Source organism: Oncorhynchus gorbuscha, linkage group LG04 (assembly GCF_021184085.1).
Source record: "Oncorhynchus gorbuscha isolate QuinsamMale2020 ecotype Even-year linkage group LG04, OgorEven_v1.0, whole genome shotgun sequence".
Taxonomy (NCBI): domain Eukaryota; kingdom Metazoa; phylum Chordata; class Actinopteri; order Salmoniformes; family Salmonidae; genus Oncorhynchus; species Oncorhynchus gorbuscha.
This window is the reverse complement of record NC_060176.1, coordinates 66622929-66650907: the sequence shown is the minus strand read 5'-3', so window position 1 is coordinate 66650907 and position 27979 is coordinate 66622929. Positions and strand designations below refer to the sequence as shown.

General features: G+C 42.2%; 1 protein-coding gene across 2 annotated transcripts; it reads right to left on the bottom strand.

Moving 5' to 3' along the window:
- Nucleotides 1–10: 10 nt before the first annotated feature.
- Nucleotides 11–27951, bottom strand: cep78 (centrosomal protein 78). Of its 2 annotated transcripts, XM_046347866.1 has the most exons (17): nucleotides 27859–27951; nucleotides 23880–23916; nucleotides 18268–18533; nucleotides 18001–18170; nucleotides 17844–17916; nucleotides 17651–17754; nucleotides 8819–8993; nucleotides 8557–8670; nucleotides 8310–8374; nucleotides 8069–8174; nucleotides 7253–7361; nucleotides 7038–7080; nucleotides 6771–6905; nucleotides 6455–6532; nucleotides 1462–1631; nucleotides 1096–1213; nucleotides 11–898 (listed from the first exon to the last, which is right to left on the bottom strand). In XM_046347866.1, exons 3-17 carry the CDS (start codon nucleotides 18524–18526, stop codon nucleotides 365–367), a joined length of 2253 nt encoding a protein of 750 aa, XP_046203822.1. In that variant the 5' UTR covers nucleotides 18527–18533; nucleotides 23880–23916; nucleotides 27859–27951; the 3' UTR covers nucleotides 11–364. The 2 variants fall into 2 exon arrangements, with proteins under 2 accessions (XP_046203822.1, XP_046203823.1); XM_046347867.1 differs by lacking the exon at nucleotides 23880–23916 and having other exon boundaries at nucleotides 27859–27944.
- Between the last annotated feature and the right edge of the window lie 28 nt (nucleotides 27952–27979).

Genomic DNA, 27979 nt, shown 5'->3' with positions numbered 1-27979 from the left:
CTACAATCAATGTATATAAACTTTTTTTTTTTTAAATTTATTGTAGAAAATATATACATATATTTACAAACAGTATAAAAAAGTCAGTTTTTTTTTAAAAATAACTAAAAAGCCCAAAAAGTATTAATCTAACAAAAGGCTCAAATCACATTTAAGATTAGGCATCATTAGCACAATAACCTTTTAATAGTACTCCAATTTGGCACCAATGGCACAAGGTAAACACAGATATAACATGAAAATAAAAAAAATTTAAACACTCAACAAGGGGCAGAGTTGTGGGTTCAGAACCCATCATCAGACTCACCACCCATGTTCCCTAGAGAGCAGATTTGTTCCAACATCTCAAACTCTGAATAGAGTTTCACCTCTGAGCTCCTGACCCTACCCTGCCCTCTCCAGAAGCCTTTGACCCCAATGACCCAACAGATTCCAAATGCTCACTCATGTCACTCAGACTGGACCTTACAGAGCTGTTACTATGGAAGCTGTTGCTGTGGATGGAACTGTAGGAGCAGTTGCTGTAATTAAAACTGTAACCATGTGAGCCTTTGCCGTAACTTTGGTGAGAGAAATTACGAGCACGGGAACCTTCGCCATAGGAACCGCTACCCTGAGAGTCATTGCTAAGGGAGCCTTTGGCATATGAGTCATTTCCATGGGAGCCGTTGCTATGGATACTGTTCTCAGTCCCTGACACCTGTCGCCCCTCCGGTTGTGAGGGCGAGGGATCCTTCTGCTGATTCTCTCCACCAGATTTCGCCACACTGGCTAACTCACTAGCAGGGACGGGGGGCACTTCCTGTGGGTGACCCTCTGATCCTCTGAGGGTGGCTGGAGCTCCGGGGATGAATCCGTTGGGCTGGCCCTCTGACGGAGCATTGGGGCCATCGCCTCCCTGGAAAGACAACCCGGAGAATGAGATTGAATAGGACCCAAGCTACTGACAGATATTCACCACCGACACTCAGAATCTACACTGCTTAACAATTGAATATCTACCAAAGAAACACCATCCCTGACGACAATCTTAGTACATACATACTGTACACCACCCATACCGCACAGACTATTTACAGAAGGTGACACATCAACCTTATCTCCTGTGTCCTGGTCCCCTGCCCCAACAAGAGGCTGTCCAACACTGGAGGACAGCTGGGGTGGGCCAAAGTCGGACTGGTCAATCCCTGCCATATAGGCCAACTGGCCCAGTCTGAGAGACATAGCAGAGCATAGGGTATGTGTTAGAATACACAGGATAAACACTGGAGAAGCAGGATAATCATTACACAACAAGTAACGTCCCCTCACATCTAAACCCCCCAGCCTAGAAGTAAGTCTCAATATTTGTCCCATTGAGGTGAAACTCCACACATTCAAAGAAAAAAACTGTCCATTTCTTTCTTTACCGAGGAACTTTGTGAACCCACCAATATATATTTTGCCAGTCACAAGGCTTACCCAGCATCCTTGAGCAGGTCCAGGAAGGCATGGAACTTGCCGAAGGAGCTCTCGATGCTGTCCAGAACTGCATCGTCCTCCAGAACACTGGAGGGGCCAGTAGCAGGAGCCTGCAGTGCCTCCGACAGGGAGAAGTTGATACTGCGCAGCCGAGCGTTCTCCAACTCATACTGAACAGACAGAGCAGTTGATCGACAATTAAAACACACACACAATAAGAATAAAAAAGGGGCATAGGTTACATACAGTACCAGTCAAAAGTTGGGACACACCTACTCATTCAAGGGTTTCTTTATTTTTTATATGTTCTACATTGTAAAATAATAGTGATGACATCACAACTATGAAATAACACATATGCAATCATGTAGTAACCAAGGCAAAGTAACCACCAGTTGCCTTGATAACAGCTTTGTACACTCTTGGCATTCTCTCAACCAGCTTCATGAGGAATGTTCCAACAGTCTTGAAGGAGTTCCCAAATACACTACTGTTCAAAAGTTTGGGGTCGCTTAGGAATCCATGAAAACATTCATGAAATGAGTTGCAAAATTAATAGGAAATATAGTCAAGACAAGGTTATAAATAATGATTTTTAATTGAAATAATAATTGTCCCTCAAACTTTGTTTTCATCAAAGAATCCTCCATTTGCTGCAATTGCAGCCTTACAGACCTTTGGCATTCTAGTTGTCAATTTGTAGAGGTAATCTGAAAACAATTCACCCCATGCTTCCTGAAGCACTTCCCACCAGTTGGATTGGCTTGATGGGCACCTCTCACCCACACGGTCAAGCTGCTCCCACAACAGCTCAATAGGGTTGAGATCAGATAACTGTGCTGGCCACTCCATTATAGACAGAATATCAGCTGACTGCTTCTTCCCTAAATAGTTACTGCCTAGTTTGGAGCTGTGCTTTGGGTCATTGTCCTGTTGTGGAAGGAAATTGGCTCCAATTAAGCGGCATCCACAGGGTATGGCATGGTGTTGCAAAATGGAGTGATGATCTTGTAGAAGGAAGGATATTTTACCCTGTACAAGCCTCCCACTTTTACCACCAGCAAAGCACCCCCAGACCATCACATTGCCTCCACCATGCTTGACATGGCGTCAAGCACTCCATCTTTTCATTTTTTCTGCGTCTCACGAATGTTCTTCGTAATCCGAACACCTAAAACTTAGATTTGTCTGTCCAGTGTCTGTGTTCTTTTGCCCATCTTAATCTTTTCTTTTTATTGGCCAGTCTGAGATGTTTGTTTTTTTGCAACTCTGCCTAGAAGGTCAGCATCCCGGAGCATCCCAGCATCCTCTTCACTGTTGACGTTGAGACTGGTGTTTTGCAGGTACTATTTAATGAAGCTGCCAGTTGAGGAATTGTGAGGCGCCTGTTTCTCAAACTAGACACTAATGTACTTGTCCTCTTGCTCAGTTGTGCACCGGGGCCTCCCACTCCTCTTTCTATTCTGGTTATAGCCAGTTTGTGCTGTTTTGTGAAGGGAGTAGTACACAGCGTTGTATGAGATCTTCAGTTTCTTGGCAATTTCTCGCATGGAATAGCCTTCGTTTCTCAGAACAAGAATAGACTGACGAGTTTCAGAAAAAAGTTATTTGTTTCTGGCCATTTTGAGCCTGTAAACAATCCCACAAATGCAGATGCTCCAGATTCTCAAGTAGTCTAAAGAAGGCCAGTTTTATTGCTTATTTAATCAGACAACAGTTTTCAGCTGTGCTAACATAATTGCAAAAGGGTTTTCTAATCAACTTGGATTAACTAACACAACGTGCCATTGGAACACAGGAGTGATGGTTGCTGATAATGGGCCTCTGAAGAACCTTTGTAGATATTCCATCAAATAAAAAAAATCTGCCGTTTCCAGCAACAAGGGTCATTTACAACATTAACAATGTCTACACTGTATTTCGGATCAATTTGATGTTATTTTAAATGAACAAAAAAAAAAAGCTTTTCTTTTAAAACAAGGACATTTCTAAGTTACCCCAAACTTTTGAACGTTAGTGTATGCTGATCACTTGTTGGCTGCTTTTCCTTCACTCTGCAGTCCAACTCATCCAAAACCATCTCAATTGGGTTGAGGTTGGGTGATTGTGGAGGCCAGGTCATCTGATGCAGCACTCCATCACCCTCCTTCTTGGTCAAATGGCCCTTACACAGCCTGGAGGTGTGATTTAGGTCATTGTCCTGTTGAAAAACAAATGATAGTCCACTAATCGCTAACCAGATGGGATGGCGTATCACTGAAAAATGCTGTGGTAGCCATGGTGGTTAAGTATGCCTTGAAATCTAAAGAAATTCCCGACAGTGTCACCTGCAAAGCACCCCTACACCATCACACCTCCTCCTCCATGCTTCACTGTGGGAACCAGACATGCAAAGGTCATCCTGTTCACCTACTCTGCATCTCAAAGAAACGGCGGTTGGAACCAAACATATCAAATTTGGACTCAGACCAAAAGGGCAGATTTCCACCGGTCTAATGTCCATTGCTCGTGTTTCTTGGCCCAAGCAAGTCTCTTCTTCATATTGGTGTCCTTTAGTAGTGGTTTCTTTATAGCAATTCGACCTTGAAGGTCTGATTAACTCAGTCTCCTCTGAACAGTTGATGTTGAGATGGATCGGTTACTTATTTGGGCTGCAATTTCTGAAGCTGGTAACTAATGAACTTATCCTTTGCAGCAGAGTTAACTCTGGGTCTTCCTTTCCTGTGGCGGTCCTCATTAGAGCCAGTTTCAACATAGCGCTTGGTTTTTGCAACTGCACTTGAAGAAACATTCAGTTCTTAAAATGTTCCCGCAATGACTGACATTCATGTCTGAAAGTAATGATGGACTGTAGTTCCTCTTGTCTTATTTGAGCTGCTCTTGCCATAAATCACTAAAGCTGGAGACTCTTCCTTCCCACACTAACTTTAAGCACCAGCTGTCAGAGCAGCTCACAGATCACTGCGCCTGTACATAGCTCATCTGTAAATAGCCCATCCAATCTACCTCATCCCCATACTGTATTTATTTTTTCATCTTGCTCCTTTGCACCCCAGTATTTCTACTTGCACAGTCATCTTCTGCACATTCTAACATTCCAGTGTTTAATTGCTATACTGTAATTACTTCGCCACCATGGCCTATTTATTGCCTTACCTCTCTTATCCTACCTCATTTGCACATGTTGTATATAGATTTTTCTACTGTATTATTGATTGTATGTTTGTTTATTCCATGTGTAACTCTGTGTTGTTGTATATGTCGAACTGCTTTGCTTTATCTTGGCCAGATCGCAGTTGCAAATGAGAACTTGTTCTCAACTAGCCTACCTGGTTCAATAAAATGTGAAAAAAATAAAGACTTGGTCTTTTACCAAATAGGGCTATCTTCTGTTAACCACCCCTACCTTGTCACAACACAACTGATTGGCTCAAACGCATTAACCACTTGCTCCTACCTGGCACGCAGGCGTCCCATCTAGAGCTCTGGAAATGCAAATGCGCTACGCTAAATGCTAATAGTATTAGTTAAAACTCAAACGTTCATTAAAATACACATGCAGGGTATTGAATTAAAGCTACACTCGTTGTGAATCCAGGCAACAAGTCAGATTTTTAAAATGCTTTTCGGCGAAAGCATGAGAAGCTATTATCTGATAGCATGTAACACCACAAAAGACCCGCAGGGGACGTAAACAAAATAATTAGCATATTCGGCGCTACACAAACCGCACAATAAAATATAAAACATTCATTACCTTTTACCATCTTCTTCGTTGGCACTCCTAGATGTCCCATAATCACTATTGGGTCTATTTTTCGATTAAATCGGTCCATATATAGCCTAGATATCGTTCTATGTAGACTGTGTGATAAATGAAAAAAAAAAGAGCGTTTCATAACGTAACGTCATTTTTTTTAATTCAAAAAGTCGACGATAAACTTTCACAAAACACTTCGAAATACTTTTGTAATGCAACTTTAGGTATTAGTACACGTTAATAAGCGATAAAATTCATCAGGAGGCGATGTAACTTCTATAGGTGTCGTTTGGAAAAAAACATGGCCGAGAGAGCTCAACCAAAACATCCGGTCGGAGAACTGAGGGAAGGAGTTCCCTTGAACCGGTTAGACCAAGAATCAATTGCGAATCAAATGACAAGACTCTAGACAACGTGTGGTAGCTGTAGGCGCTGAAACCTCGGTCTCATGTAATTCGGTTCACTTTGAACAATTCCTGGAAGTAAGCGCAAGGACGTAGAATGTATGCACACATGACTGTAAGTCGCTTTGGATAAAAGCGTCTGCTAAATGGCATATATTATTATTATTATATATTATTATATTTATTTCCATTTTCAGTGATCAGGTTTTCCTGCGCTATTCGATGAAACTCACGCTCTGTTAAAGTCACAGCCGTGATTTAACCAGTTTTAGAAACGTCAGAGTGTTTGCTATCCACACATACTAATAATATGCATATACTATATTCCTGGCATGAGTAGCAGGGCGCTGAAATGTTGCGCAATTTTTAACAGAATGTTCGAAAAAGTAGAGGGTCGACTTAACAGGTTAAGGAAAGAAATTAGACAAATGTACTTTTAACAAGGCACACCTGTTAATTGAAATGCATTCCAGGTGACTACCTCATAAAGCTGGTTGAGAGAATGCCAAGAGTGTGCAAAGCTGTCATCAAGGCAAAGGGTGGCTACTTTGAAGAATCTCAAATATAAAATACATTTAGAATTGTTTAACAATTTTGTATTTACTACATGATTCCATATGTTATTTCATAGATTGTAGAATAATAGTGAAGACATCCAATGTATAAAATAGTACAAATAAAGAAAAATTGTTGAATGAGTAGTGTCCAAACCTTTGACTGGTACTGTACATGTATGCAAGTTATACCATCTTCTCACAAAAATGGTAGAATATTGTATACTCTGCATTTTAGTCTTACTAGTACAAAAGGTTGGGATGACAGTCCGTACCTCCATGAGACGAGTGTCTGCCTTCACTCTGGCCCTCCTTTCCTCTGCTAGTCTGAGCCGACACTCCTCCAGCTCCACCTGTAGGAAAAACAGGAGAACTGCACTCCATCACTGTCAAATCAAAACACCCGGGTCGGTCGGTCGGTCGGTCGGTCGGTCAGTCGGTCGGTCAGTCAGTCAGTCAGTCAGTGGGAGAGCAAACATGCCTGGCGTTTGTGGGGCTTGTCAATCAGGATGCACCTCAGTTTGAAGTAATCCATTCAAAATGCCCCACTAAGTACAGTATGTGCACTGTCTACTACCATATGGGCTTTACCTGTACACGTCTGTACTGTCTGACAGTGATCCTCTCATGAAGACTAATTGGTGACAGACTTTTTGTCTCAAGCGCTTCCTCCTCTCCCTCCTCCTCTGAATCAGTCTCCATCGTCACCTTGACAGTGGCAGCGCCCTGAAGAAGACCATATATTAGACATCAACAGAACATATGACCACAACACAGGTCAGGCACATAGGGATTACATGTGGCCAGAAAGTGTCAGAATTAGTCTCTAACAGTGTGTTAGATAAATGGATTGCTTACCTCAAAGCTCTGCTCTGCCACTGTATTACCTGGAGGAAGTCCTCTGTCAAGATAGGAGGACATGAAAGGACATGAAGAGAAGAGGATATTCAACCACTCATGGAGGACAATGGAAGTTGATTTTAGTCTTTATTATTGAAATTAAGATAAATAAAGGCGTTTCATCTTGTAGGAGGAAGATTCCTGTAGTCATTCTCCTCGATGACTGCCCTTACCTCTGTCGTCCAGCACGTTCTGCAGTGCGCCATGGGATACACTTGCTGGTGCAGGGGTGTGGCTGCTGGGCAACAACTGGACTCCGCCTACCGGCCAACCTGCGAGGACCTGGGGCAGAACCATATATGGTTAACACCAGCAGGAAATGATATGAGGTCGGCAGTTGAAAATAATGTGATTATTAATAGAACATCACAGGGTTCATTCGTATGGTAACTACATAGGGAAGTTTCATCTCAACACGATATGAAAGTCGATACGTCACACACGTCAAACAAAGCATTACGTACACTGGTAGCAGGCAAAGAGAGAGGATGCCGTAGCGAACTAACTAGAAATAAGTGAATTGTTTAATTCCACAGTTAGCCAGAGTTAGTTACATGTATTTACTGTTGGTTAACTACCGCTATTAGACTTTTAGATACCGGGCAACCATAATGCTACTTCCTAGCTCCAGAAAGGATGTGGTGGCTCTAGTTACATTTACCCATTTAAAACATATCCACTGTTATAGTGTATGGTACCACAGGGTGACTGTGTGTTTGGAGGCTTAGTATTGAGAGGCTGATGGCTAAGGGAGAGTTAACAGTGACCTGGATTGTGTTCATTATGGAATGCAACCGGAAACAAAATAAATGTTTCCTATTGGACAAGTCTAGGTGGGCCCTCTATATTTCAGTCCATTGTTTTCTGTTTGGAGCCTATAATGAACACAACTGTGGGCACATCTCTGCATCACTGGGGGGGCAAAGGTCAAAGAGAGAATGCCTTGGAAACAAATATCTACTCCCTTGAGAGTAGATGATCAAAAGTACCTATCCTAAATGTTGCTTTTCCTCTAGCTGTATTTCCCAGTATTCTTCTCTTAAGGATTGGAGGTTTATGTGAGTCTTTGAGGGCTGGAGGCTTGATCCAGGAGTACTACAACATAAAACACGGAGCACATACTACTGAGAAACCACCATCATCAACGCCAAGACACATCTTCACACATGTATAATACAGTATGTATGTATGTTTATTAGCCAGATAGGCCAGGAGAAAATGTATCCCTACCTGAGAGGATTGACCATTAGCGTTCATGAGAACTCTTTCGATCACGGACTTCATCAGATCGTTGTCTGTGCGAGGAGGAGAGGAGTAAGAACAACTTGTGTTAGGCCTATAACAAACTCAAAGGAAAAAACTGCAAAACGAGTAGATATGATCATTCTGAGATGTCTACTTCCAAAATATACCCTTTTGACAGGTGCCATGAGTAAAACAATCCCATCCAATCAGAGCAGTGTCAGTTGGAACTTACCCACCAAGGGGTTCCTCCTAATATCCAGGACACAGAGAGTAGAGTTGGACTTTAGAGCCTCCAGCAGAGACCGTGTCCCATCGTTGGACAAACCACACTTCTGCAGATCCAAGGCTAGGAAAACAATGCAAAAAACTACAGTTAATAGCACTATTAACAAAGAAGTTTTGATATAGTGTTCCTTAATATACACAACCCTGGATTCGAGCCCAAGGAAACTTGACTTGAAAGTGGGTCAATGAGACTGAACATGTCCTCTGACCTTTGACCCAGAGGTCCTCAGCCAGTTCCTGTGCGAGGGCGGCCGCCCCTCTGTCTCCCACCAGGGTGTTACAGTTGAGAGTGACCCGGCGGAGGCCTCCCATGCCCTCGAATTCAGGCCTCCTGTACCTCAGAGATTCGGCCCAGGCTGCACTGTGCCTCCGCATTGCCTGATGCTGCAATGCAGGGGAGAGGTCAGTCAACTGGAGGTCAGACACATAACAAGGATGCACGATTCTGCCCAATTGTTGAATGTGTAATGACTTCAATACAGATCTTCTCTGAGTATGTCATACTGACCATCCCCACTAGAGGGAAACAGAGCTCACTGTAATGACAGTCACAGATGGCACACATACTCATTCCATTTATCAATTGTGTGTCAAGGCTTAAAACAGATCTCTTCACAGTCATCTACACTGACTGAAGTGGATTTAACAAGTGACATCAATAAGTGATCCTAGCTTTCACCTGGATTTATCTGGTCGGTCATGGGAAAAGCAAGTGTTCTTAATGTTTTGTATACTCAGAGTATATAAACCTTGGATTGGGATTGCTAGCCATTGTGTGGCTTTGAAGCCACCGGTTGGCCATATTGGTGCTTCTCAGTAGGAGCGGTCCTCCATAGGAATGAATGGAATTCTACAGTATTTCAATTAAAAGTATTAAAATAAAAAAATTACATGTAATACTTTTGTTATAGTGGGGACAGGAACCTTAATTCTCAAAAAAAGTATACCACCATGTCTTTGTGAGATGCAGAGTAGGTGAACAGATGATCTTCGCAAGTCTGGTTCCCACCGTGAAGCATGGAGGAGATGTGATGGTGCTTTGCTGGTGACACTGATTTATTTAGAATTCAAGGCACACTTAACCAGCATGGCTACCACAGCATTCTGCAGCGATACGCCATCCCATCTGGTTTGCACTTAGTGGGACTATCATTTGTTTTTCAACAGGACAATGACCCAAAACACTCCTCCAGGCTGTGTAAGGGCTATTTGACCAAGAAGGAGAGTGATGGAGTACTGCATCAAATGACCTGGCCTCCACAATCATCCGACCTCAACCCAATTGAGATGGTTTGGGATGAGTTGGACCGCAGAGTGAAGGAACAGCAAGTGCTCAGCATATGTGGGAACCCTTCAAGACGGTTAGAAAAGCGTTCCAGGTGAAGCTGGTTGAGAGAATGCCAAGAGTGAGCAAAGCTGTCATCGAGGCAAAGGGTGGCTATTTGAAGAATTTCAAATACAAAATATATTTAGATTTGTTTAACACTTTTTGGTTATTACAAGATTCCATGTGTTATTTGGTACCTCCAGTACCTGGAGCATCAGCATTTGTGGGTTCGATTACAGGCTCAAAATGGTCAGAAACAAAGCACTTTCTTCTGAAACTTGAAGGCCATTCCATGCAAGAAATTGCCACTACTCCCTTCACAGAACAGCACAAACTGGCCCTAACGAGAATAGAAAGAGTGGGAGGCAACGGTGCATAACTCAGCAAGAGTACAAGTACATTAGTGTCTAGTTTGAGAAACAAGACGCCTCGTAAATCCTCAACTGGCAGCTTCATTAAATAGTACCTGCAAAACACTAGTCTCAACGTCAACAGTGAAGAGGCAACTCCGGGATGCTGACCTTCTAGGCAAAGTTGCAAAGAAAAAGCCATATCTCAGACTGGCCAATAAAAAGAAAAGATTAAGATGGGCAAAATAACACAGACACTGGACAGACAAATCTAAGTTTGGGGTGTTTGGATCACGAAGAACATTCGTGAAACGCAGAAAAAAATGAAAATATGCTGGAGGAGTGCTTGACGCCATCTGTCAAGCATGGTGGAGGCAATGTGATGTTCTGGGGGTGCTAAAGTTGGAAATTTGTACAGGGTAAAATAGCCTTCCTTCTTCAAGACCCATCAGTCCATTTTGCAACACCATGCCATACTCTGTGGACGCCGCTTAATTGGAGCCAATTTCCTCCTGCAACAGGACATTGACCCAAAGCACAGCTCCAAACTATGCAAGAACTACTTAGGGAAGAAGCAGTCAGCTGGTATTCTGTCTATAATGGAGTGGCCAGCACAGATACCCGATCTCAACCTTATTGAGCTGTTGTGGAAGAAGCTTGACCGTATGGTAAAGTAAGAAGTGCCCATCAAGCCAATCCAACTTGTGGGAAGTGCTTCAGGAAGCATGGGGGGGAAATTTCTTCAGATTACCTCAACAAATTGACAAATAGATTGCCAAAGGTCTGCAAGCCTGCAATTGCAGCAAATGAACGATTCTTTGACGAAAGCAACGTTTGAAGGACACAATTATTATTTCAATTAAAAATCATTATTTATAACCTTGTCTTGACTATATTTCCTATTAATTTTGCAACTCATTTCATGTATGTTTTCATGGAAAAGGACATTTGTGACCCCAAACTTTTGAACAGTAGTTTATAACTTCGCAAAAAAAGTAACATCCTCACTGTCAACTGCGTTTTTTCCCCAGAAAACTTAACATGTATAAATATTTGTATAAACATAACGATTCATCACCTGAGACATAAGCTGAACAAGTTCCACAGACATGTGACTAACAGAAATGGAATGTGTCCCTGAACAAAGGGGGGGGGGTCAAAATAAAAAAATAACAGTCAGTATCTGGTGTGGCCACCAGCTGCATTTAGTACTGCAGTGCATCTCTTCCTCATGGACTGCACCAGATTTGCCAGTTCTTGCTGTGAGATGTTACCCCACTCTTCCACCAAGGCACCTGCAAGTTCCCAGACATTTATGGGGGAGGTCCAACAGGTCCCAGACATGCTGAATGGGATTGAGATCTGGATAAGAGCGTCTACTAAATGACTTAAATGTAAATGTAAATGAGATCCAGGCACGTCGCTGGCCATGGAAGAACACTGACATTCCTGTCTTGCAGGAAATCACGCACAGTATGGCTGGTGGCATGCTGGAGGGTCATGTCAGGATGAGCCTGCAGGAAGGGTACCACATGAGGAGGATGTCTTCCCTGTAACGCACAGCATTGAGATTGCCTGCAATGACAAGCTCAGTCCCATGATGCTGTGACACACCACCCCAGACCATGACAGACCCTCCACCTCCAAATTGATCCCGCTCCAGGCCACGGGTCTCGGTGTAATGCTCATTCCTTCGACGATAAGCGTGAATCCGACCATCACACCTGGTGAGTCACAACCGCAACACGTCAGTGAAGAGCACTTTTTGCCAGTCCTGTCTGGTCCAGTGACGGTGGGTTTGTGCCCATAGGCAACATTGTTGCCGGTGATGTCTGGTGAGGACCTGCCTTACAACAAGCCTACAAGACCAGCCTCTCTCAGCCTATTGCAGACAGTAGGAGCACTGATGGAGGAATTGTGCGTTCCTGGTGTAACTCGGGCAGTTGTTGTTGTTATCCTGTACCTGTCCCGCAGGTGTGATGTTCGGATGTACTGATCCTGTGCAGGTGTTGTTACACGTGGTCTGCCACTGCGAGGACGATCAGCTGTCCGCCCTGTCTCCCTGTAGTCTCAGTACGGACATGGCAATTTATTGCCCTGGCCACAGCTGCAGTCCTCATGCCTCCTTGCAGCATGCCTAAGGAACGTTCATGCAGATGAGCAGGGACCCTGGGCATCTATCTTTTGGTGTTTTTCAGAGTCACCAGAAAGGCCTCTTTAGTGTCCTAAGTTTACATAACTGTGACCTTAATTGCCTACTGTCTGTAAGCTGTTAGTGTCTTAATGACCATTCCACAGGTGCATGTTCATTAATTGTTTATGGTTCATTGAAAAAGCGTGGGAAACAGTGTTAAGATCTGTGAAGTTATTTGGAGGGTCCTGAAAAAGGTATGTTTTTTTTTTTGATGAGTTCACACACACACAATTTTTTATATGTAGTGCCTTTGGAAAGTATTCAAATTCTTGACTTTTTCCACATTTTTTGTTAGGTTACAGCCTTATTCTAAAATGTATTAAATCGTTTTTTTAACCCTCATCAAATCGACACACAATACTCCATTATGACAATGCAAAAACAGGTTTAGAATTATTTTCTAATTTATATATATTTTTTAAACTGAAATATCACATTGACAAGTATTCAGACCCTTTACTCAGTACTATGTTGAAACACCTTTGGCAGCGATTACAGCCTTTTGTCTTCTTTGGCATGACGCTACAAGCTTGGCACACCTGTATTTGGGGAGTTTCTACCATTCTTCTCTGCAGATCCTCTCAAGCTCTGTCAGGTTGGATGGGGTGCATTGCTGCACAGCTATTTTCAGGTCTCTCCAGAGATGTTCGATCGGGCTCTGGCTGGGCCACTCAAAGACATTCAGACACTTGTCCCGAAGCCACTCCTGCATTGTCTTGGCTGTGTGCTTAGGGTCGTTGTCCTGTTGGAAGGTGAACCTTCGCCCCAGTCTGAGGTCCTGAGCGCTCTGAAGCAGGTTTTCATCAAGGATCTCTCTGTACTTTGCTCCACTCATCTTTGCCTCAATCCTGACTAGTCTCCCAGTCCCTGCTGCTGAAAAACATCCCCACAGCATGATGCTGCTACCACCATGCTTCACTGTAGGGATGGTGCCAGGTTTCCTCCAATTTGACACTTGGCAATTAAGTCAAGCAGTTCAATCTTGATTTCATCAGACCAGAGAATCTTGTTTCTCATGGTCTGAGAATTTTTAGATACCTTTTGGCAAACTCCAAGCAGGCTGTCGTGTGCCTTTTACTGAGGAGTGGCTTCCGTCTGGCCACTCTACCATAAAGCCTGATTAGTGGAACGCTGCAGAGATGGTTGTCCTTCTGGAAGGTTCTCCCATCTCCACAGAGAAACTCTAGAGCTCTGTCAGAGTGACCATTGGGTTCTTGTTCACCTCCCTGGAAGAGTCTTGGTGGTTCCGAATTTGTTCCATTTAAGAATGATGGAGAACCACTGTGTTCTTGGGGACCTTCAATGCTGCAGAAAGGCTTTGGTACCCTTCCCCAGATCTGTGCCTCGACACAATCCTGTCTCGGAGCTCTACAAACAATTCCTTTGACCTCATGGCTCATGGTTTGGTTTTTGCTCTGACATGCAGTCAACTGTGGGACCTTATATAAAACTGGTGTATGCTTTTCCAAATCATGTCCAATCAATTTAATTTACCACAGGTGGACTCCAATCAAAACTGTTTTTTTCCCGTCATTATGGGGTATTTTGTGTAGATTGCTGAGAATTTTTATTTATTTAATCAATTTTAGAATAAGGCTGTAACGTAACAACATTTTGAAAAAGTCAAGTGGTCTGAATACTTTCCGTGTGAGCTAAAAGTATTGGGACAATGACATTTGTTGTCGTTTTGGCTCTGTACTCCAGCACTTTGAAATTAAAATTATACAATGCCAATGAGGTTCAAGTGCAGGCTGTTAGCTTTAATTTGAGGGCATTTACATCCACAGCGGGTGAAACTTGTGTCTGTAACTTTCTCACTCATCATTATTCACAATTCATTCAGGACTATCTGTTATCATGGTAGCATCCACATTAACGTAAAAGTGTTTAGAGACAGACTAAATAAACTTTTGACTACTTTAATACACAAGTGATTTTGCCCCAATACTTTTGGTCCCCTAAAATGGGTGGACTATGTAAAAAATAAAGTGCTCTAATTTCTAAACAGCTCACCCAATGTGTATGTAAATACCCTTAAATTAAAGCTGACAGTCTGCCATTTAACCTCAAGTCGTTGTATTATTCCAAAGTGCTGGAGTAGAGCCAAAACAACAAAAAATGTGTCACTGGCACAATAAAGTACAACAATTTCTAAGATTTTACTGAGTTAAGGGTCATATAAGGAAATCAGTCAATTGAAATAAATGCGCCTCTAATCTATGGATTTCACATGACTGGGAATACAGATATGCATCTGTTGGTAACAGATACCTTTAAAAAAAAGAGAAAGGGCATCAGGATATTGTCAGCGTATCGCTGTGCATTCAAATTGCCATCGATAAAATACAATTGTGTTCATTGTCCATAGCTTATGCCCATACCATAACCCCACCACAGGGCACTCTGTTCACAACGTTGACATCAGCAAACCACTCGCCCACAAGACGCCATACATGTGGTCTGCAGTTGTGAGGCTGGTTGGATGTACTGCTAAATTCTCTAAAATGACATTGGAGGCAGCTTATGGTAGGAGAAATTAACATTCAATTATCTGGCAACATCCCTGCAGTCACCATGCCAATTGCACAGTCCCTCAAAACTTGAGACATCTGTGGCATTGAGTTGTGTGACACATTTTAAAGTGGCCTTTTATTGTCCCCAGCACAAGGTGCACCTGTGTAATGAGTATGCTGTTTAATCAGCTTCTTGATATGCCACCCCTGTCAGGTGGATGGATTATCTTGGCAAAGGAGAAATACACACCAGTAGGGATATAAACAAATGTGCACAAAATTTGAGAGAAATAAGCTTTTGGTGCATATGGAACATTTCTGGGATCTTTTATTTCAGCTCATGAAACATGGGACCAACACTTTACATGTTGCGTTTATATTTTTATTTAGATCTCATAATATAATTTAAAAGTAGGCAGCACAGTGTCTGTAATAGAATAAACATGGAAAAACTAATGTAAACATTAATAAATGCATTTCTACAGCCAAAGAAGTGCCAAGAACAAGGCTCCGGGCAGCCGAGCGGAAATGGAGGAAAACTCGCCTCCCTGCGGACCTGGCATCCTTTCACTCCCTCCTCTCTACATTTTCCTCCTCTGTCTCTGCTGCTAAAGCCACTTTCTACCACTCTAAATTCCAAGCATCTGCCTCTAACCCTAGGAAGCTCTTTGCCACCTTCTCCTCCCTCCTGAATCCCCCCCCCTCCTCCCTCTCTGCAGATGACTTCGTCAACCATTTTGAAAAGAAGGTCGACGACATCCGATCCTCGTTTGCTAAGTCAAACGACACCGCTGGTTCTGCTCACACTGCCCTACCCTGTGCTCTGACCTCTTTCTCCCCTCTCTCTCCAGATGAAATCTCGCGTCTTGTGACGGCCGGCCGCCCAACAACCTGCCCGCTTGACCCTATCCCCTCCTCTCTTCTCCAGACCATTTCCGGAGACCTTCTTCCTTACCTCACCTCGCTCATCAACTCATCCCTGACCGCTGGCTACGTCCCTTCAGTCTTCAAGAGAGCGAGAGTTGCACCCCTTCTGAAAAAACCTACACTCGATCCCTCCGATGTCAACAACTACAGACCAGTATCCCTTCTTTCTTTTCTCTCCAAAACTCTTGAACGCGCCGTCCTTGGCCAGCTCTCCCACTATCTCTCTCAGAATGACCTTCTTGATCCAAATCAGTCAGGTTTCAAGACTAGTCATTCAACTGAGACTGCTCTTCTCTGTATCACGGAGGCGCTCCGCACTGCTAAAGCTAACTCTCTCTCCTCTGCTCTCATCCTTCTAGACCTATCGGCTGCCTTCGATACTGTGAACCATCAGATCCTCCTCTCCACCCTCTCCGAGTTGGGCATCTCCGGCGCGGCCCACGCTTGGATTGCGTCCTACCTGACAGGTCGCTCCTACCAGGTGGCGTGGCGAGAATCTGTCTCCTCACCACGCGCTCTCACCACTGGTGTCCCCCAGGGCTCTGTTCTAGGCCCTCTCCTATTCTCGTTATACACCAAGTCACTTGGCTCTGTCATAACCTCACATGGTCTCTCCTATCATTGCTACGCAGACGACACACAATTAATCTTCTCCTTTCCCCCTTCTGATGACCAGGTGGCGAATCGCATCTCTGCATGTCTGGCAGACATATCAGTGTGGATGACGGATCACCACCTCAAGCTGAACCTCGGCAAGACGGAGCTGCTCTTCCTCCCGGGGAAGGACTGCCCGTTCCATGATCTCGCCATCACGGTTGACAACTCCATTGTGTCCTCCTCCCAGAGCGCTAAGAACCTTGGCGTGATCCTGGACAACACCCTGTCGTTCTCAACTAACATCAAGGCGGTGGCCCGTTCCTGTAGGTTCATGCTCTACAACATCCGCAGAGTACAACCCTGCCTCACACAGGAAGCGGCGCAGGTCCTAATCCAGGCACTTGTCATCTCCCGTCTGGATTACTGCAACTCGCTGTTGGCTGGGCTCCCTGCCTCTGCCATTAAACCCCTACAACTCATCCAGAACGCCGCAGCCCGTCTGGTGTTCAACCTTCCCAAGTTCTCTCACGTCACCCCGCTCCTCCGCTCTCTCCACTGGCTTCCAGTTGAAGCTCGCATCCGCTACAAGACCATGGTGCTTGCCTACGGAGCTGTGAGGGGAACGGAACCTCAGTACCTCCAGGCTCTGATCAGGCCCTACACCCAAACAAGGGCACTGCGTTCACCCACCTCTGGCCTGCTCGCCTCCCTACCACCGAGGAAGTACAGTTCCCGCTCAGCCCAGTCAAAACTGTTCGCTGCTCTGGCCCCCCAATGGTGGAACAAACTCCCTCACGACGCCAGGACAGCGGAGTCAATCACCACCTTCCGGAGACACCTGAAACCCCACCTCTTTAAGGAATACCTAGGATAGGATAAAGTAATCCTTCTCACCCCCCTTAAAAGATTTAGATGCACTATTGTAAAGTGGCTGTTCCACTGGATGTCATAAGGTGAATGCACCAATTTGTAAGTCGCTCTGGATAAGAGCGTCTGCTAAATGACTTAAATGTAAATGTAAGATGGAGGCACAGTGGCTTCAACACAGCGCCTCCTATCAGTCATCTAGTGTATATATAAATATTTGCAAAGGAAGGGTTGGTAAGACCAAGCTCATAACAGAGGTCCAGTACCTTGATGATGTTGGCCATATGCTCCGCTCCTCTCCAGGTCAGATTGCAGCCTGTGAAATCCACTGTCTTTATAGATGGAGAGTACTTCACACTCTGGCAGATAGCTGAACATTAGAAAACACCAAATCAGACAAAAAAGATTATGGTTATAACTTGCACACAAGAACACATTTTCCCACTATATCTCACTCACCTTCTAACCCCTCGTCTGCTATAGGACAATGAGCCAAAGAGAGATTTTCCAAAGAGACACTTTTGGCTAAACCCTGGAATAACAACAAAATAGCATTAGTGGGTGCCTTGCAGAACCTTAAGTTGGTTCAGGTGAATCTGCCTCTGCAACTTGCTACCTTGGTAAGAGTGATAAGGTCTCTCTCTCTAAATGGAAGACCATGGAGTTGGAGGGTCTTGAGGTTTGGTGAAGCTGTCAGACACTCCCTGAGTGCTTTACACAGTTTGAACGTCATCTCCTTGGAGCGGATGGCTGGAATCTTCTTCCTATTGCCAGCCCTGTACCTTTCTGAGAAAGGTAATGAGAAGAGACCGTACAAGGAATAAGGATAGGTTATAAAGCAAGGGGCTCCTACTTCAAGTTGTTTAGCCAACTTGATGTTTACCTGGCTCTCCAATGCCGAGACCACTTTGGTAGCAGCTTCTGACTGCAACATGTTGTAGCTGTTTATTGATGGTGAGAGAGTTGAGTATGGGTGTCCAGTCTGTCAGTTTGAGCCGATCCCCGTTAAAGTCAAGCATCCCTTGACTCAGGTTTGCCTTGACTGCTGGCAATGGGACTGAGTCCTGCATAGCGCATGCATAATCATAATATGCCTCAAAGTCTTGGGCACCTCTGCGCCGAATTTGGACTGTGTCCAACATTTCCAATCTAGTGGCAGAAAAAACAGTTAACTTAAAGGACGCAATATGGAGGTTTAGGAACTTGTCTGCGTCAAATTGTGGCTTGAATGTTTATTTAATATCATATAAATAATATTAATACATTTTATTTAATGAAAGTAGCTATATAAATCCTTAGTTTTAGGCAAACATAGCTAATACGTTTGCTAATGCCTAGTCTGATTAATCAGGCTTTAATACACAATAAATGGGTATATATAGCCTTATACTAATGCCTGAAAAATATTGTAAGATGTTCCTTATAAGCCTGAATGTTGAGTAAAATTATATTTAAACTTAATCTACCGGTTGTCTGTGCGGTTTGTCCATCAGCTGTTTGAAATTTGAGACAAAATATCCACAGGAAAGTATTGTTTACTCAACTTTTTAGAGAGCTGGTAGGTATATGGTTCAGTTCAGCACAGGGGTAAAGTTTGTTTTATATTGGATATTCGGTTTGCTCCTCAATAGCGTTGAATCAACCATACCATGACATAGCCCTTGATCATGACTAGGGTTGCACCTTTTGGGGACTATTCAGAGGTGGAAACTTTCCATGGGAATTAACAGGAATATATATGGGAATTGAAGGAAATATATGCAAATTAAAATTAATACCATTTTAATGTAGATGTTTTTTGCATTGGAGATATATATATATATATATCATATGGAGACCGAAACATAAACCTTCTACCTTATTATAAGTAGACATAATTGCAAATGATGAAATCTTTCCAATAAAAAAATAAAAAACATAATTTAGTTACAAATTGAACTTCAATTAAATGAGTTGACTCTTCACATGGGATGATTTCACTCAACAACAAAAAGGAATATTGAATGATCCATTACATCTCCCAAAAACATTTTCAACATACATCTGTAAAATGAGTCTACAAACTAAAGCTTTGGTTGTCTTCCTCTCAGGCTTCCATGTCTTCTCCCTGGACCTCCTCAATGTCCACCTCTTGAACATCAGACTCTGATGCCTCATCTTCACTGTCACTTTCCAACCTTGTTGAGGATGGCTCGTTGTCAGGCTCAAAAAGCCTCAAATTTGCCCGGATGGACACCAATTTTTCAACCCTTGTATTGGTCAGCCTGTTGCGTGCTTTGGTGTGCGTGTTCCCAAACAAGGACCAGTTGCACTCCGAGGCAACTGATGTTGGTGGGATTTGGAGGATGATTGAGGCAATGGGAAAGAGCCTCAGATCCACAAAGTCCCTTCCACCAGGTGGCTGATGAGATATGTTGGCACGACTGCCATATTGCATCTCCATCCCAAAGCCCTTGCTTGGAAGTGTACTTCGCCAGACTGTCAAGAACCTTTCCCTCATCCATGCCAAGGTGGCATGACATGGTAGTGATGACACCATAGGCCTTGTTGATCAGGATGCTCTTGCCAGCATACTTAGGGTCCAACATGACTGGGCTTCAGGCAGAAGTATTCACACTTTTTGATGTATTTCAGAACTGCAGTTTCCTCTGCTTGGAGCAACAGTGAAGTGGGCAGGGCAGTACGTATTTCTCGTCTTACATCTGCAAGCAGAGTCTGAACATCAGACAGGATGGCATTGGCTCCCTCAATCCGTGCAATGGCTACTGCTATAGGTTTCAGGAGTTTCAAGCTGCTTACCACTCTCTCCCAAAATACATCATCCAGGAGTATCCTCTTGATGGGGCTGTACATATCGGCAGACTGTGATATGGCCATTTCATGGAGACTCCTTCCCCTCCAGGAGACTGTCAAACATGATGACAACACCACCCCAACGGGTGTTGCTGGGCAGCTTCAATGTGGTGCTCTTATTCTTCTCACTTTGCTTGGTGAGGTAGATTGCTGCTATAACTTGATGACCCTTCACATACGTAACCATTGCCTTGGCTCTCCTTGAGGAGCAGATTCAATGCATGTTGTAACGGTTTTGACTTGAGGTTATTATTTATAGGGGTGCCAGGTAGGTTGTGCCTACCAGAGAAAACATTGGTTTCTCCTTTTGGTTTGGGAGGGAACGAGTCCCATCTGGTCCGTCAAGTCTACACCAATACAAAGGACCTATGTAAAAGTCAGGATGGAAATAAACTTTTCATAAACCCTTAAAACATTGGAAAGAACTTCCAAAACAACTATATTATTTTGCGTGGGTTGTATTAACAACATCAATTATTACACACACATATAATAATATAACACAATGAGTTCTGGTTCCTCCAGAAATGTCCTGTACCTCAGGCCTAAAAAGAGTCCTGCCCGGTAGAGTTCAGGGAACTAAAGTGACTTCTGTCACGCAATGTTTGTCCGTTCATTCAGTGTAGCGTAACACCCAGTATTAATCATACAATCAATATAACAATCATTTTACCACAGAACTTTAAAGCGTATCAACTCTTACTAAGTCTTCAACTACAACTAACTACATAAATCATCACAGTATACCTCACATCAAAACAAATGCAATACCGTATACAAAAAGGTGGTAGTCAGTCGGTCAGTCAGACAATCCAATCCGCCAATAGATCTCCAGCAGAGAAAGGCCACGAAGAACGGACAGGTGTAATCCACGGACGCAAAGAGTGGATCCGATCCTGGGTAAACTCTCTTAGGCTACAAAACACACGTTTAACGGCATCAAAACAAACGGAATAGAGAAGCTTCGGAACTGAGGGTTGAACACATCCTCATTCACGTCTCCATCACAACCCCACTTTTGCGCAGCTGATGCTGGCTATTTAATTGGGAATTAAAGGGAAAGCGTCCTATTGGAAGGAGAAGCACTGAGACGGTTCAGAAAAATTCAGGGCCGTCACAATGTGCAGCACAGCCAATGGGTTTGATGTGAGGGTAGGACTCCTCCACTTTAGACCAAGCAGCCTTCATGTTCACAGCATTGTCTGTCACCAGTGCAAATACCTTCTGTGGTACAAGGTCATTGATGACTGCCTTCAGCTCATCTGCAATGTAGAGACCGGTGTGTCTATTGTCCCTTGCGCCTGGAAACAGGTGAATTACCTACTCAGTTAGCAGGCTCAAGCAAGCTAAAACACACATGGTAGCAAGAACTACCTAGCAGAAATTGTTAAGATAGAAATTATTTAAACACAATTTTCTGTAAGCTACTAAATACAAGTTAACAAAAAAATGATGTATGTCACATAAAATATAGTCACCCCACCCAGCATTGTAATCAAGACTTACCAGTAAGCATGTAGTCCCTGTCTCAGACAGTGTAGTAATGTGATGGAAGAGTGCACTGCACATGTGATGGTAGCACGCACTGTGCATGCAGAGGGTTGCAATTCCATTGAATTGAGGATAGTTTAACCAAAATATAACCACAAAAAAAGGTTCACTGTTATAAGCCAACTCTTTTGATGAATTTAAACAGAATTCCAGGGCTTAACTTCCCTTGGTAAATTGGTAAATGTCTGCAAAAACTCTGGGAATTTCTGACCCTCTGCAACCCTTATCATGACTCTCAGTTCCATTATATTACAAATACTGTAGGAGTCATCGGACAAAGGCGTTTTCTGTAGGGGGAGGGGGGTGTTTGTTAAGAGCCGCAACGCTCAGTCTGAACATTCACACAATCACTTGCTGTACAGTTTTGGAAGCATAAGGACCTAATCTTTAATATCAGCTAGATATTATTATGTTTTAACTAAAATGTTAAATTGATACACACCTTTAGAGTTAGCGTTCCCACATGGTCATATTGCAGCGCTTTATGGAAACCAGACGGAAGACAGAGTGGACTGACTACCTGTACTAATTAGCATTATGCGTCTCAGAACACCTGTGTATGAACGGAGGATAGACGCAACAAACAATTTGTCACTGAAAAATACTGTCGGCTGCAACTGTCTTAAAACCGTGTACAGGAAATATGTATTTCCACTTTTAGGTGGAGTAGTTGGCGGTTTTGGCTTCCAGAGCCAATTCACCCTTTAAAACAGAACATGTAAGGTCCTTGGTCTAAGGAGTAATGTTAAGCTTCTTTAGTCCAATATTATGCTAGCCATGATAATTAGGAGGGTGGATAACAATTGAAACTGTGTGAATTTATATATTTCAATGTTTTTTTTTTCAGATTTCAATCTTTAAAAAAAAAAAGTGTGGATTGTTCTCCATCCTCCCCTTGATTGAGAATATACCATTTTCATTGTCATGGAATGCTTGGTTCAATAGCTATTGATGAGAAAGACCCGAATATCCAATATAAAATTAACTGAACCATATACCAGCTCTCTAAAAAACATTGGGTAAACAATACTTTCCTGTGGATATTTTGTATAAAAGTTTGAGCAGTTGAAGGTAGAGGTCGACCGATTATGATTTTTCAACGCCGATGCCGATTATTGGAGGCCCAAAAACCCTGATACCGATTAATCGGCAGATTTACTTTTTTGTTGTTGTAATAATGACAATTACAACAATACTGAATGAACACTTACTTTAACTCAATATAATACATCAATAAAAATCAATTTAGCCTCAAATAAATAAGGAAACTTAGTTAAACTTAAACATAATAACACGCAGAAATACGAGCCTTAGGTCATTAATATGGTCGAATCCGGAAACTATCATTACGAAAACAAAACGTTTATTATTTCAGTGAAATACGGAACCATTCCGTATTTTATCTAATGGGTGGCATCCCTAAGTCTAAATATTGCTGTTACATTGTACAACCTTCAATGTTATGTCATAATTACGTAAAATTCTGGCAAATTAGTTCGCAACGAGCCAGGCGGCCCAAACCGTTGCATATACCCTAACCCTGCGTGCAATGAACACAAGAGAAGTGACAATTTCACAAGGTTAATATTGCCTGCTAACCTGGATTTCTTTTAGCTAAATATGCAGGTTTAAAAATATATACTTCTGTGTATTTATTTTAAGAAAGGCATTGATATTTATGGTTCGGGACAGTCGTGCAACGATTGTGCTTTTTTCGCAAATGCGCTTTTGTTAAATCATCCCCCGGTTTGGCGAAGTTGGCTGTCTTTGTTAGGAAGAAATAGTCTTCACACAGTTCGCAACGAGCCTGGCGGCCCAAACTGCTGCATATACCCTGACTCTGTTGCAAGAGAAGTAACACAATTTACCCAGGTAAAATAAATTCATGTTAGCAGGCAATATTAACTAAATATGCAGGTTTAAAAATATATACTTGTGTATTGATTTTAAGAAAGGCATTGATGTTTATGGTTAGGTACACATTGGAGTAACGACTGTCCTTTAATATCATCATCATTGTGTAGTTAACTAGTGATTATGATTGATTGACTGTTTTTTATAAGATAAGTTTAATGCTAGCTAGCAACTTACCTTGGCTTCTTACTGCATTCGCGTAACAGGCAGGCTCCTTGTGGAGTGCAATGAGAGGCAGGTGATTAGAGCGTTGGACTAGTTGGCAAGATAGGTGGCAAGATTGAATGCCCGAGCTGACAAGGTAAAAATCTGTCGTTCTGCCCCTGAACAAGGCAGTTAACCCACCGTTCCTAGGCTGTCATTGAAAATAAGAATGTGTTCTTAACTTCTTGGTGACAGGGGGGCAGTATTGAGTAGCTTGGATGGATAAGGTGCCCAGAGTAAACTGCCTGCTACTTTGTTCCAGATGCTAAAATATGCATATTATTAGTATTGGATAGAAAACACTCTGAAGTTTCTAAAACTGTTTGAATGATGTCTGTGAGTATAACAGAACTCATATGGCAGGCGAAAACCCGAGACAAATCCAACCAGGAAGTGGGAAATCTGAGGTTTGTAGTTTCATTTAAGTGATTGCCTATCCAATATGCTGTGTCTATGGGGGCAGATTGCACTTCCCAAGGCCTCCAGGAGATGTCAACAGTCTTTAGAAAGTTGTTTGAGGCTTCTATTGTGGAAGGGGCCAAATAAGAGCTGTTTCAACAAGTGGACTAGGCTGTGGCCAATCAGTTGTTTACTGCGCGACCACGCAGGTGCGCCGTTCCTTCTTTTTCCTCTGTAATGAATACGCTATTGTCCGGTTGGAATATTATTGAAGATTTATTAGAAAAAGTCCCTAAGATTTGATTGTAAACATCATTTGACATGTTTCTACAAACTGTAATGGAACTCTTGACTTTTCGTCTGGATTTTGCACTCGCGCATTGTGCCTTTGGAATAGTGAATTAAATGTGCGAACAAAACGGAGGTATTTGTACATAAATATGGACGTAATCGAACAAAACAAACCTTTATTGTGGAAGTGGGAGTCCTGGGAGTGCATTCCGACGAAGATCAGCAAAGGTAAGTGAAGATTTATAATGCTATTTATGACATTTGTTGACTCCATAACTTGGCAGGTAACTGTATGGCTTGCTTTTGTGGCTGAACGCTGTTCTCAGATGATTGAATATTGTGCTTCTGCCGTAAAGCTTTTTTGAAATCTGACACAGCGGTTGCATTAAGATCAAGTTTATCTTTAATTCTATGTAAAAACATGTATCTTTCATCAAAGTTTATGATAAATTTCATGTGGCTCTCTGCAATTTCTCGGGATGTTTTGGAGGCATTTCTGAACATGGCGCCAATGTAAACTGAGGTTTTTGGATATAAATATCAACTTGATCGAACTAAACATACATGTATTGTGTAACATTGAGTCCTGGGAGTGTCATCTGCTGAAGATCGTCAAAGGTTAGTGATTCATTTTTATCTATATTTCTGCTTTTTGTGACACCTCTCTTTGGTTGGAAAATGGCTGAATGCTTTCTGTGACTAGTTGCTGACCTAACAAAATGATATGCTCTGCTTTCGACGAAAGGCCTTTTTGAAGTCGGACACTGTGGTTGGATTAACGAGAAGTGCATCTTTAAAAAATGGTGTAAAATACTAGTGTGGTTGAGGAATTTTAATTATGAGATTTGTTGTTTTGAATTTGGCACCCTGCACTTTCACTGGCTGTTGGCGAGGTGTGACGCTAGGGTCCCAAACGATCCCAGATAGGTTAACTGACTTGCCAAGTTAAATAAAGGTGTAAATCGGACAAATCGGTGTCCACATTTGTTTTTTAATGTTATGAAAACTTGAAATCGGCCCTAATTAAAATCGGCCATTCCGATTAATCGGTCGACCTCTAGTTGAAGGACAACCCACACAGAAAACCGGAAGAGTAAGTTTATATTTAATTTTATTCAACATTCTGCCTTGGAAGGACATTTTAGTAGCACTAAAAACTAAAAGAGAATTGCTACTTTATTTAACAACTTTATAAAGATAAAGAATTTTATAAAGGTGGAGCACATTAAGAAATGGTTGGTGCTTAAGTAAATTAATGTCAAGAACATTAGCCTACTGGTAAAAAATATACAATTAAAATGTTTAAAAAATAAATAATTATTTTGATTATATATTATTGTTTATTTACCAGTGCTATTGTTCAAGGATACAATTTTGAAATGTAATGTTTAAGAAGTCACTGTATTTTTGTTGTGTTGCACAAACAAATTGCACTCTAAAGGAAAAACAATCGATTGTGTATCCATAAAACCAGGGTCCAGTCTACTCACTAGAGTCCGTAGAAAACAAATCAGATGAGTTAGAAAGTGTTGCTAGACTTTTACTGTGGCCAAACAGCTTAAAAATGGGGTGCCTGGACACTATACAGTACAAATATAGCACTGTACAGAAAAAAAAACAATTATTTGTGCCGATGTTAAAGTATGTGGGAGTACTTAGTAGGGTTTGTACAATCTATATATGGTGTCCTTTCATGGGGCTCTGATTAATACAGTGTTGCTGGCCTTTTACTACACCCATTGCCATGGCCACAATGCAAATCACAGTATAGGCATTGCATACTGACTTAGAGAGAGAAAAATATATAATTTGTGCCAATATAAAAGTGGGGTGGGGAGTAATCAGTAGGGTCTGTAGAATCTGTATATGGTGTCATTTCATGGGGCATCTATATATGGTTAAACTATATGACATTTCACTGTCTGCTTTTGTATTTAATCTAGATCATGCATTCTATTGTACTAGGTACTAATTCATAGATTTTCAGATGTGTTTTCTTGCTTGATCAAGTGACATATGCAATTATTCTTGAAATAGAAGTCATGTCCTTCTGTAGCTCAGTTGGTAGAGCACGGCACTTGTAATGCCAGGGTAGTGGGTTCGATCCCCGGGACCACCCATACGTAGAATGTATGCACACATGACTGTAAGTCGCTTTGGATAAAAGCGTCTGCTAAATGGCATATATTATTATTATATATTATGTGTGTGCGCCAACGACTTACACGGATGATGGCAAAACGTTTGTGTTTTGTTTTCATTTATGCACTCTTGCACTGTGATTTTTTTTGGGAACCATGATGTTTTAGTAAACATCTTTATTTTGCATTCAAAGCCTCAGTTTTGGATTTATTCCTTTTTTTCTACAGTGTGCAGTCTCCATCTCTTCCAGCATCTATATAGGGTGTCATTTCATGTACACACAATCTATTGTTTTTCCTTCACAGTGCTATATTTGTACAGTATAGTGTTCAGGCACCCTATTTTAAGCTGTTTGACCACAGTAAAAGTCCAGCAACAATCTGTATTATTCAGAACCCCATGAAAATACACCATATATAGATTCTACAGAACCTACTGAGTACTCCCCAACACACTTTTACACCAGCACCCAGAATAGTTTTTGCTCTATAAACCAATAGGTATTCCATATACAGTGATTCGCATTGGGGGCATTTAATTGACCTTTGAAAATGTTTTAAAACCCAAATTTAATGCAAATGTCACTTAAATATGAACAAATATGAATCATTGTTAATGTGTAGACAATTATGTTTAATATATCATGAATACAGGTTATTGGCACCTTTCTACAATTACCTAGGGCCTTGTATTGTGACTTTTTTTAATGTTGCTGATGTAGCTATAGCTAATTAACTTGCAAGTGGGGTAACTGGCTAATAATAACTATTTAGCTAGTTAGTAAAAAAAAAAATGCAAATACATCAACCTTGGCTAGAAACACATTGTAGAGTACAAAAGTTGGTGGTAGCTGATTACGTTAACGTTAAAACACTGATAGCATTTGGGAATAAGCTTCAGATGGATGAGATGCCATCCAACGTTCCTACTAGTCGCTAGCCATGACAGCTTGCTAATGCTAGCTAACGTTAGTTAGCTGCAGAGTACATAGTGAACAGTTAGCCAGCTATGGCCCCAGTTAAACCACAAGCTATCATAATAAGCATACATTCACTTTCAATTGTTAATGTCTTATGATTGTAAAGCTAGCTACCAAGATACACAACATGCAACCGCTCACCTGTCAGTTGCTCGAGGAGTTATTGTTTCCTTGGTTTCCTAACCGCGCCAACAGTCAAAACTGTGCAAACCCACCTCTGTTCCGCCAGCAAGAATAACGGCTATGGTACATAAGCAAGACA

Excerpts from the sequence above, each read along its gene's own strand:
- cep78 (XM_046347866.1), bottom strand. The coding sequence starts at position 18,526 with ATGTTGGACACAGTCCAAATTCGGCGCAGAGGTGCCCAAGACTTTGAG. Across the intron at positions 18,171-18,267 it reads TCTCGGCATTGGAGAGCCAG|AAAGGTACAGGGCTGGCAAT; the intron begins GTAAACATCAAG and ends TACCTTTCTCAG. Across the intron at positions 7,081-7,252 it reads GAACGTGCTGGACGACAGAG|AGGACTTCCTCCAGGTAATA; the intron begins GTAAGGGCAGTC and ends CTATCTTGACAG.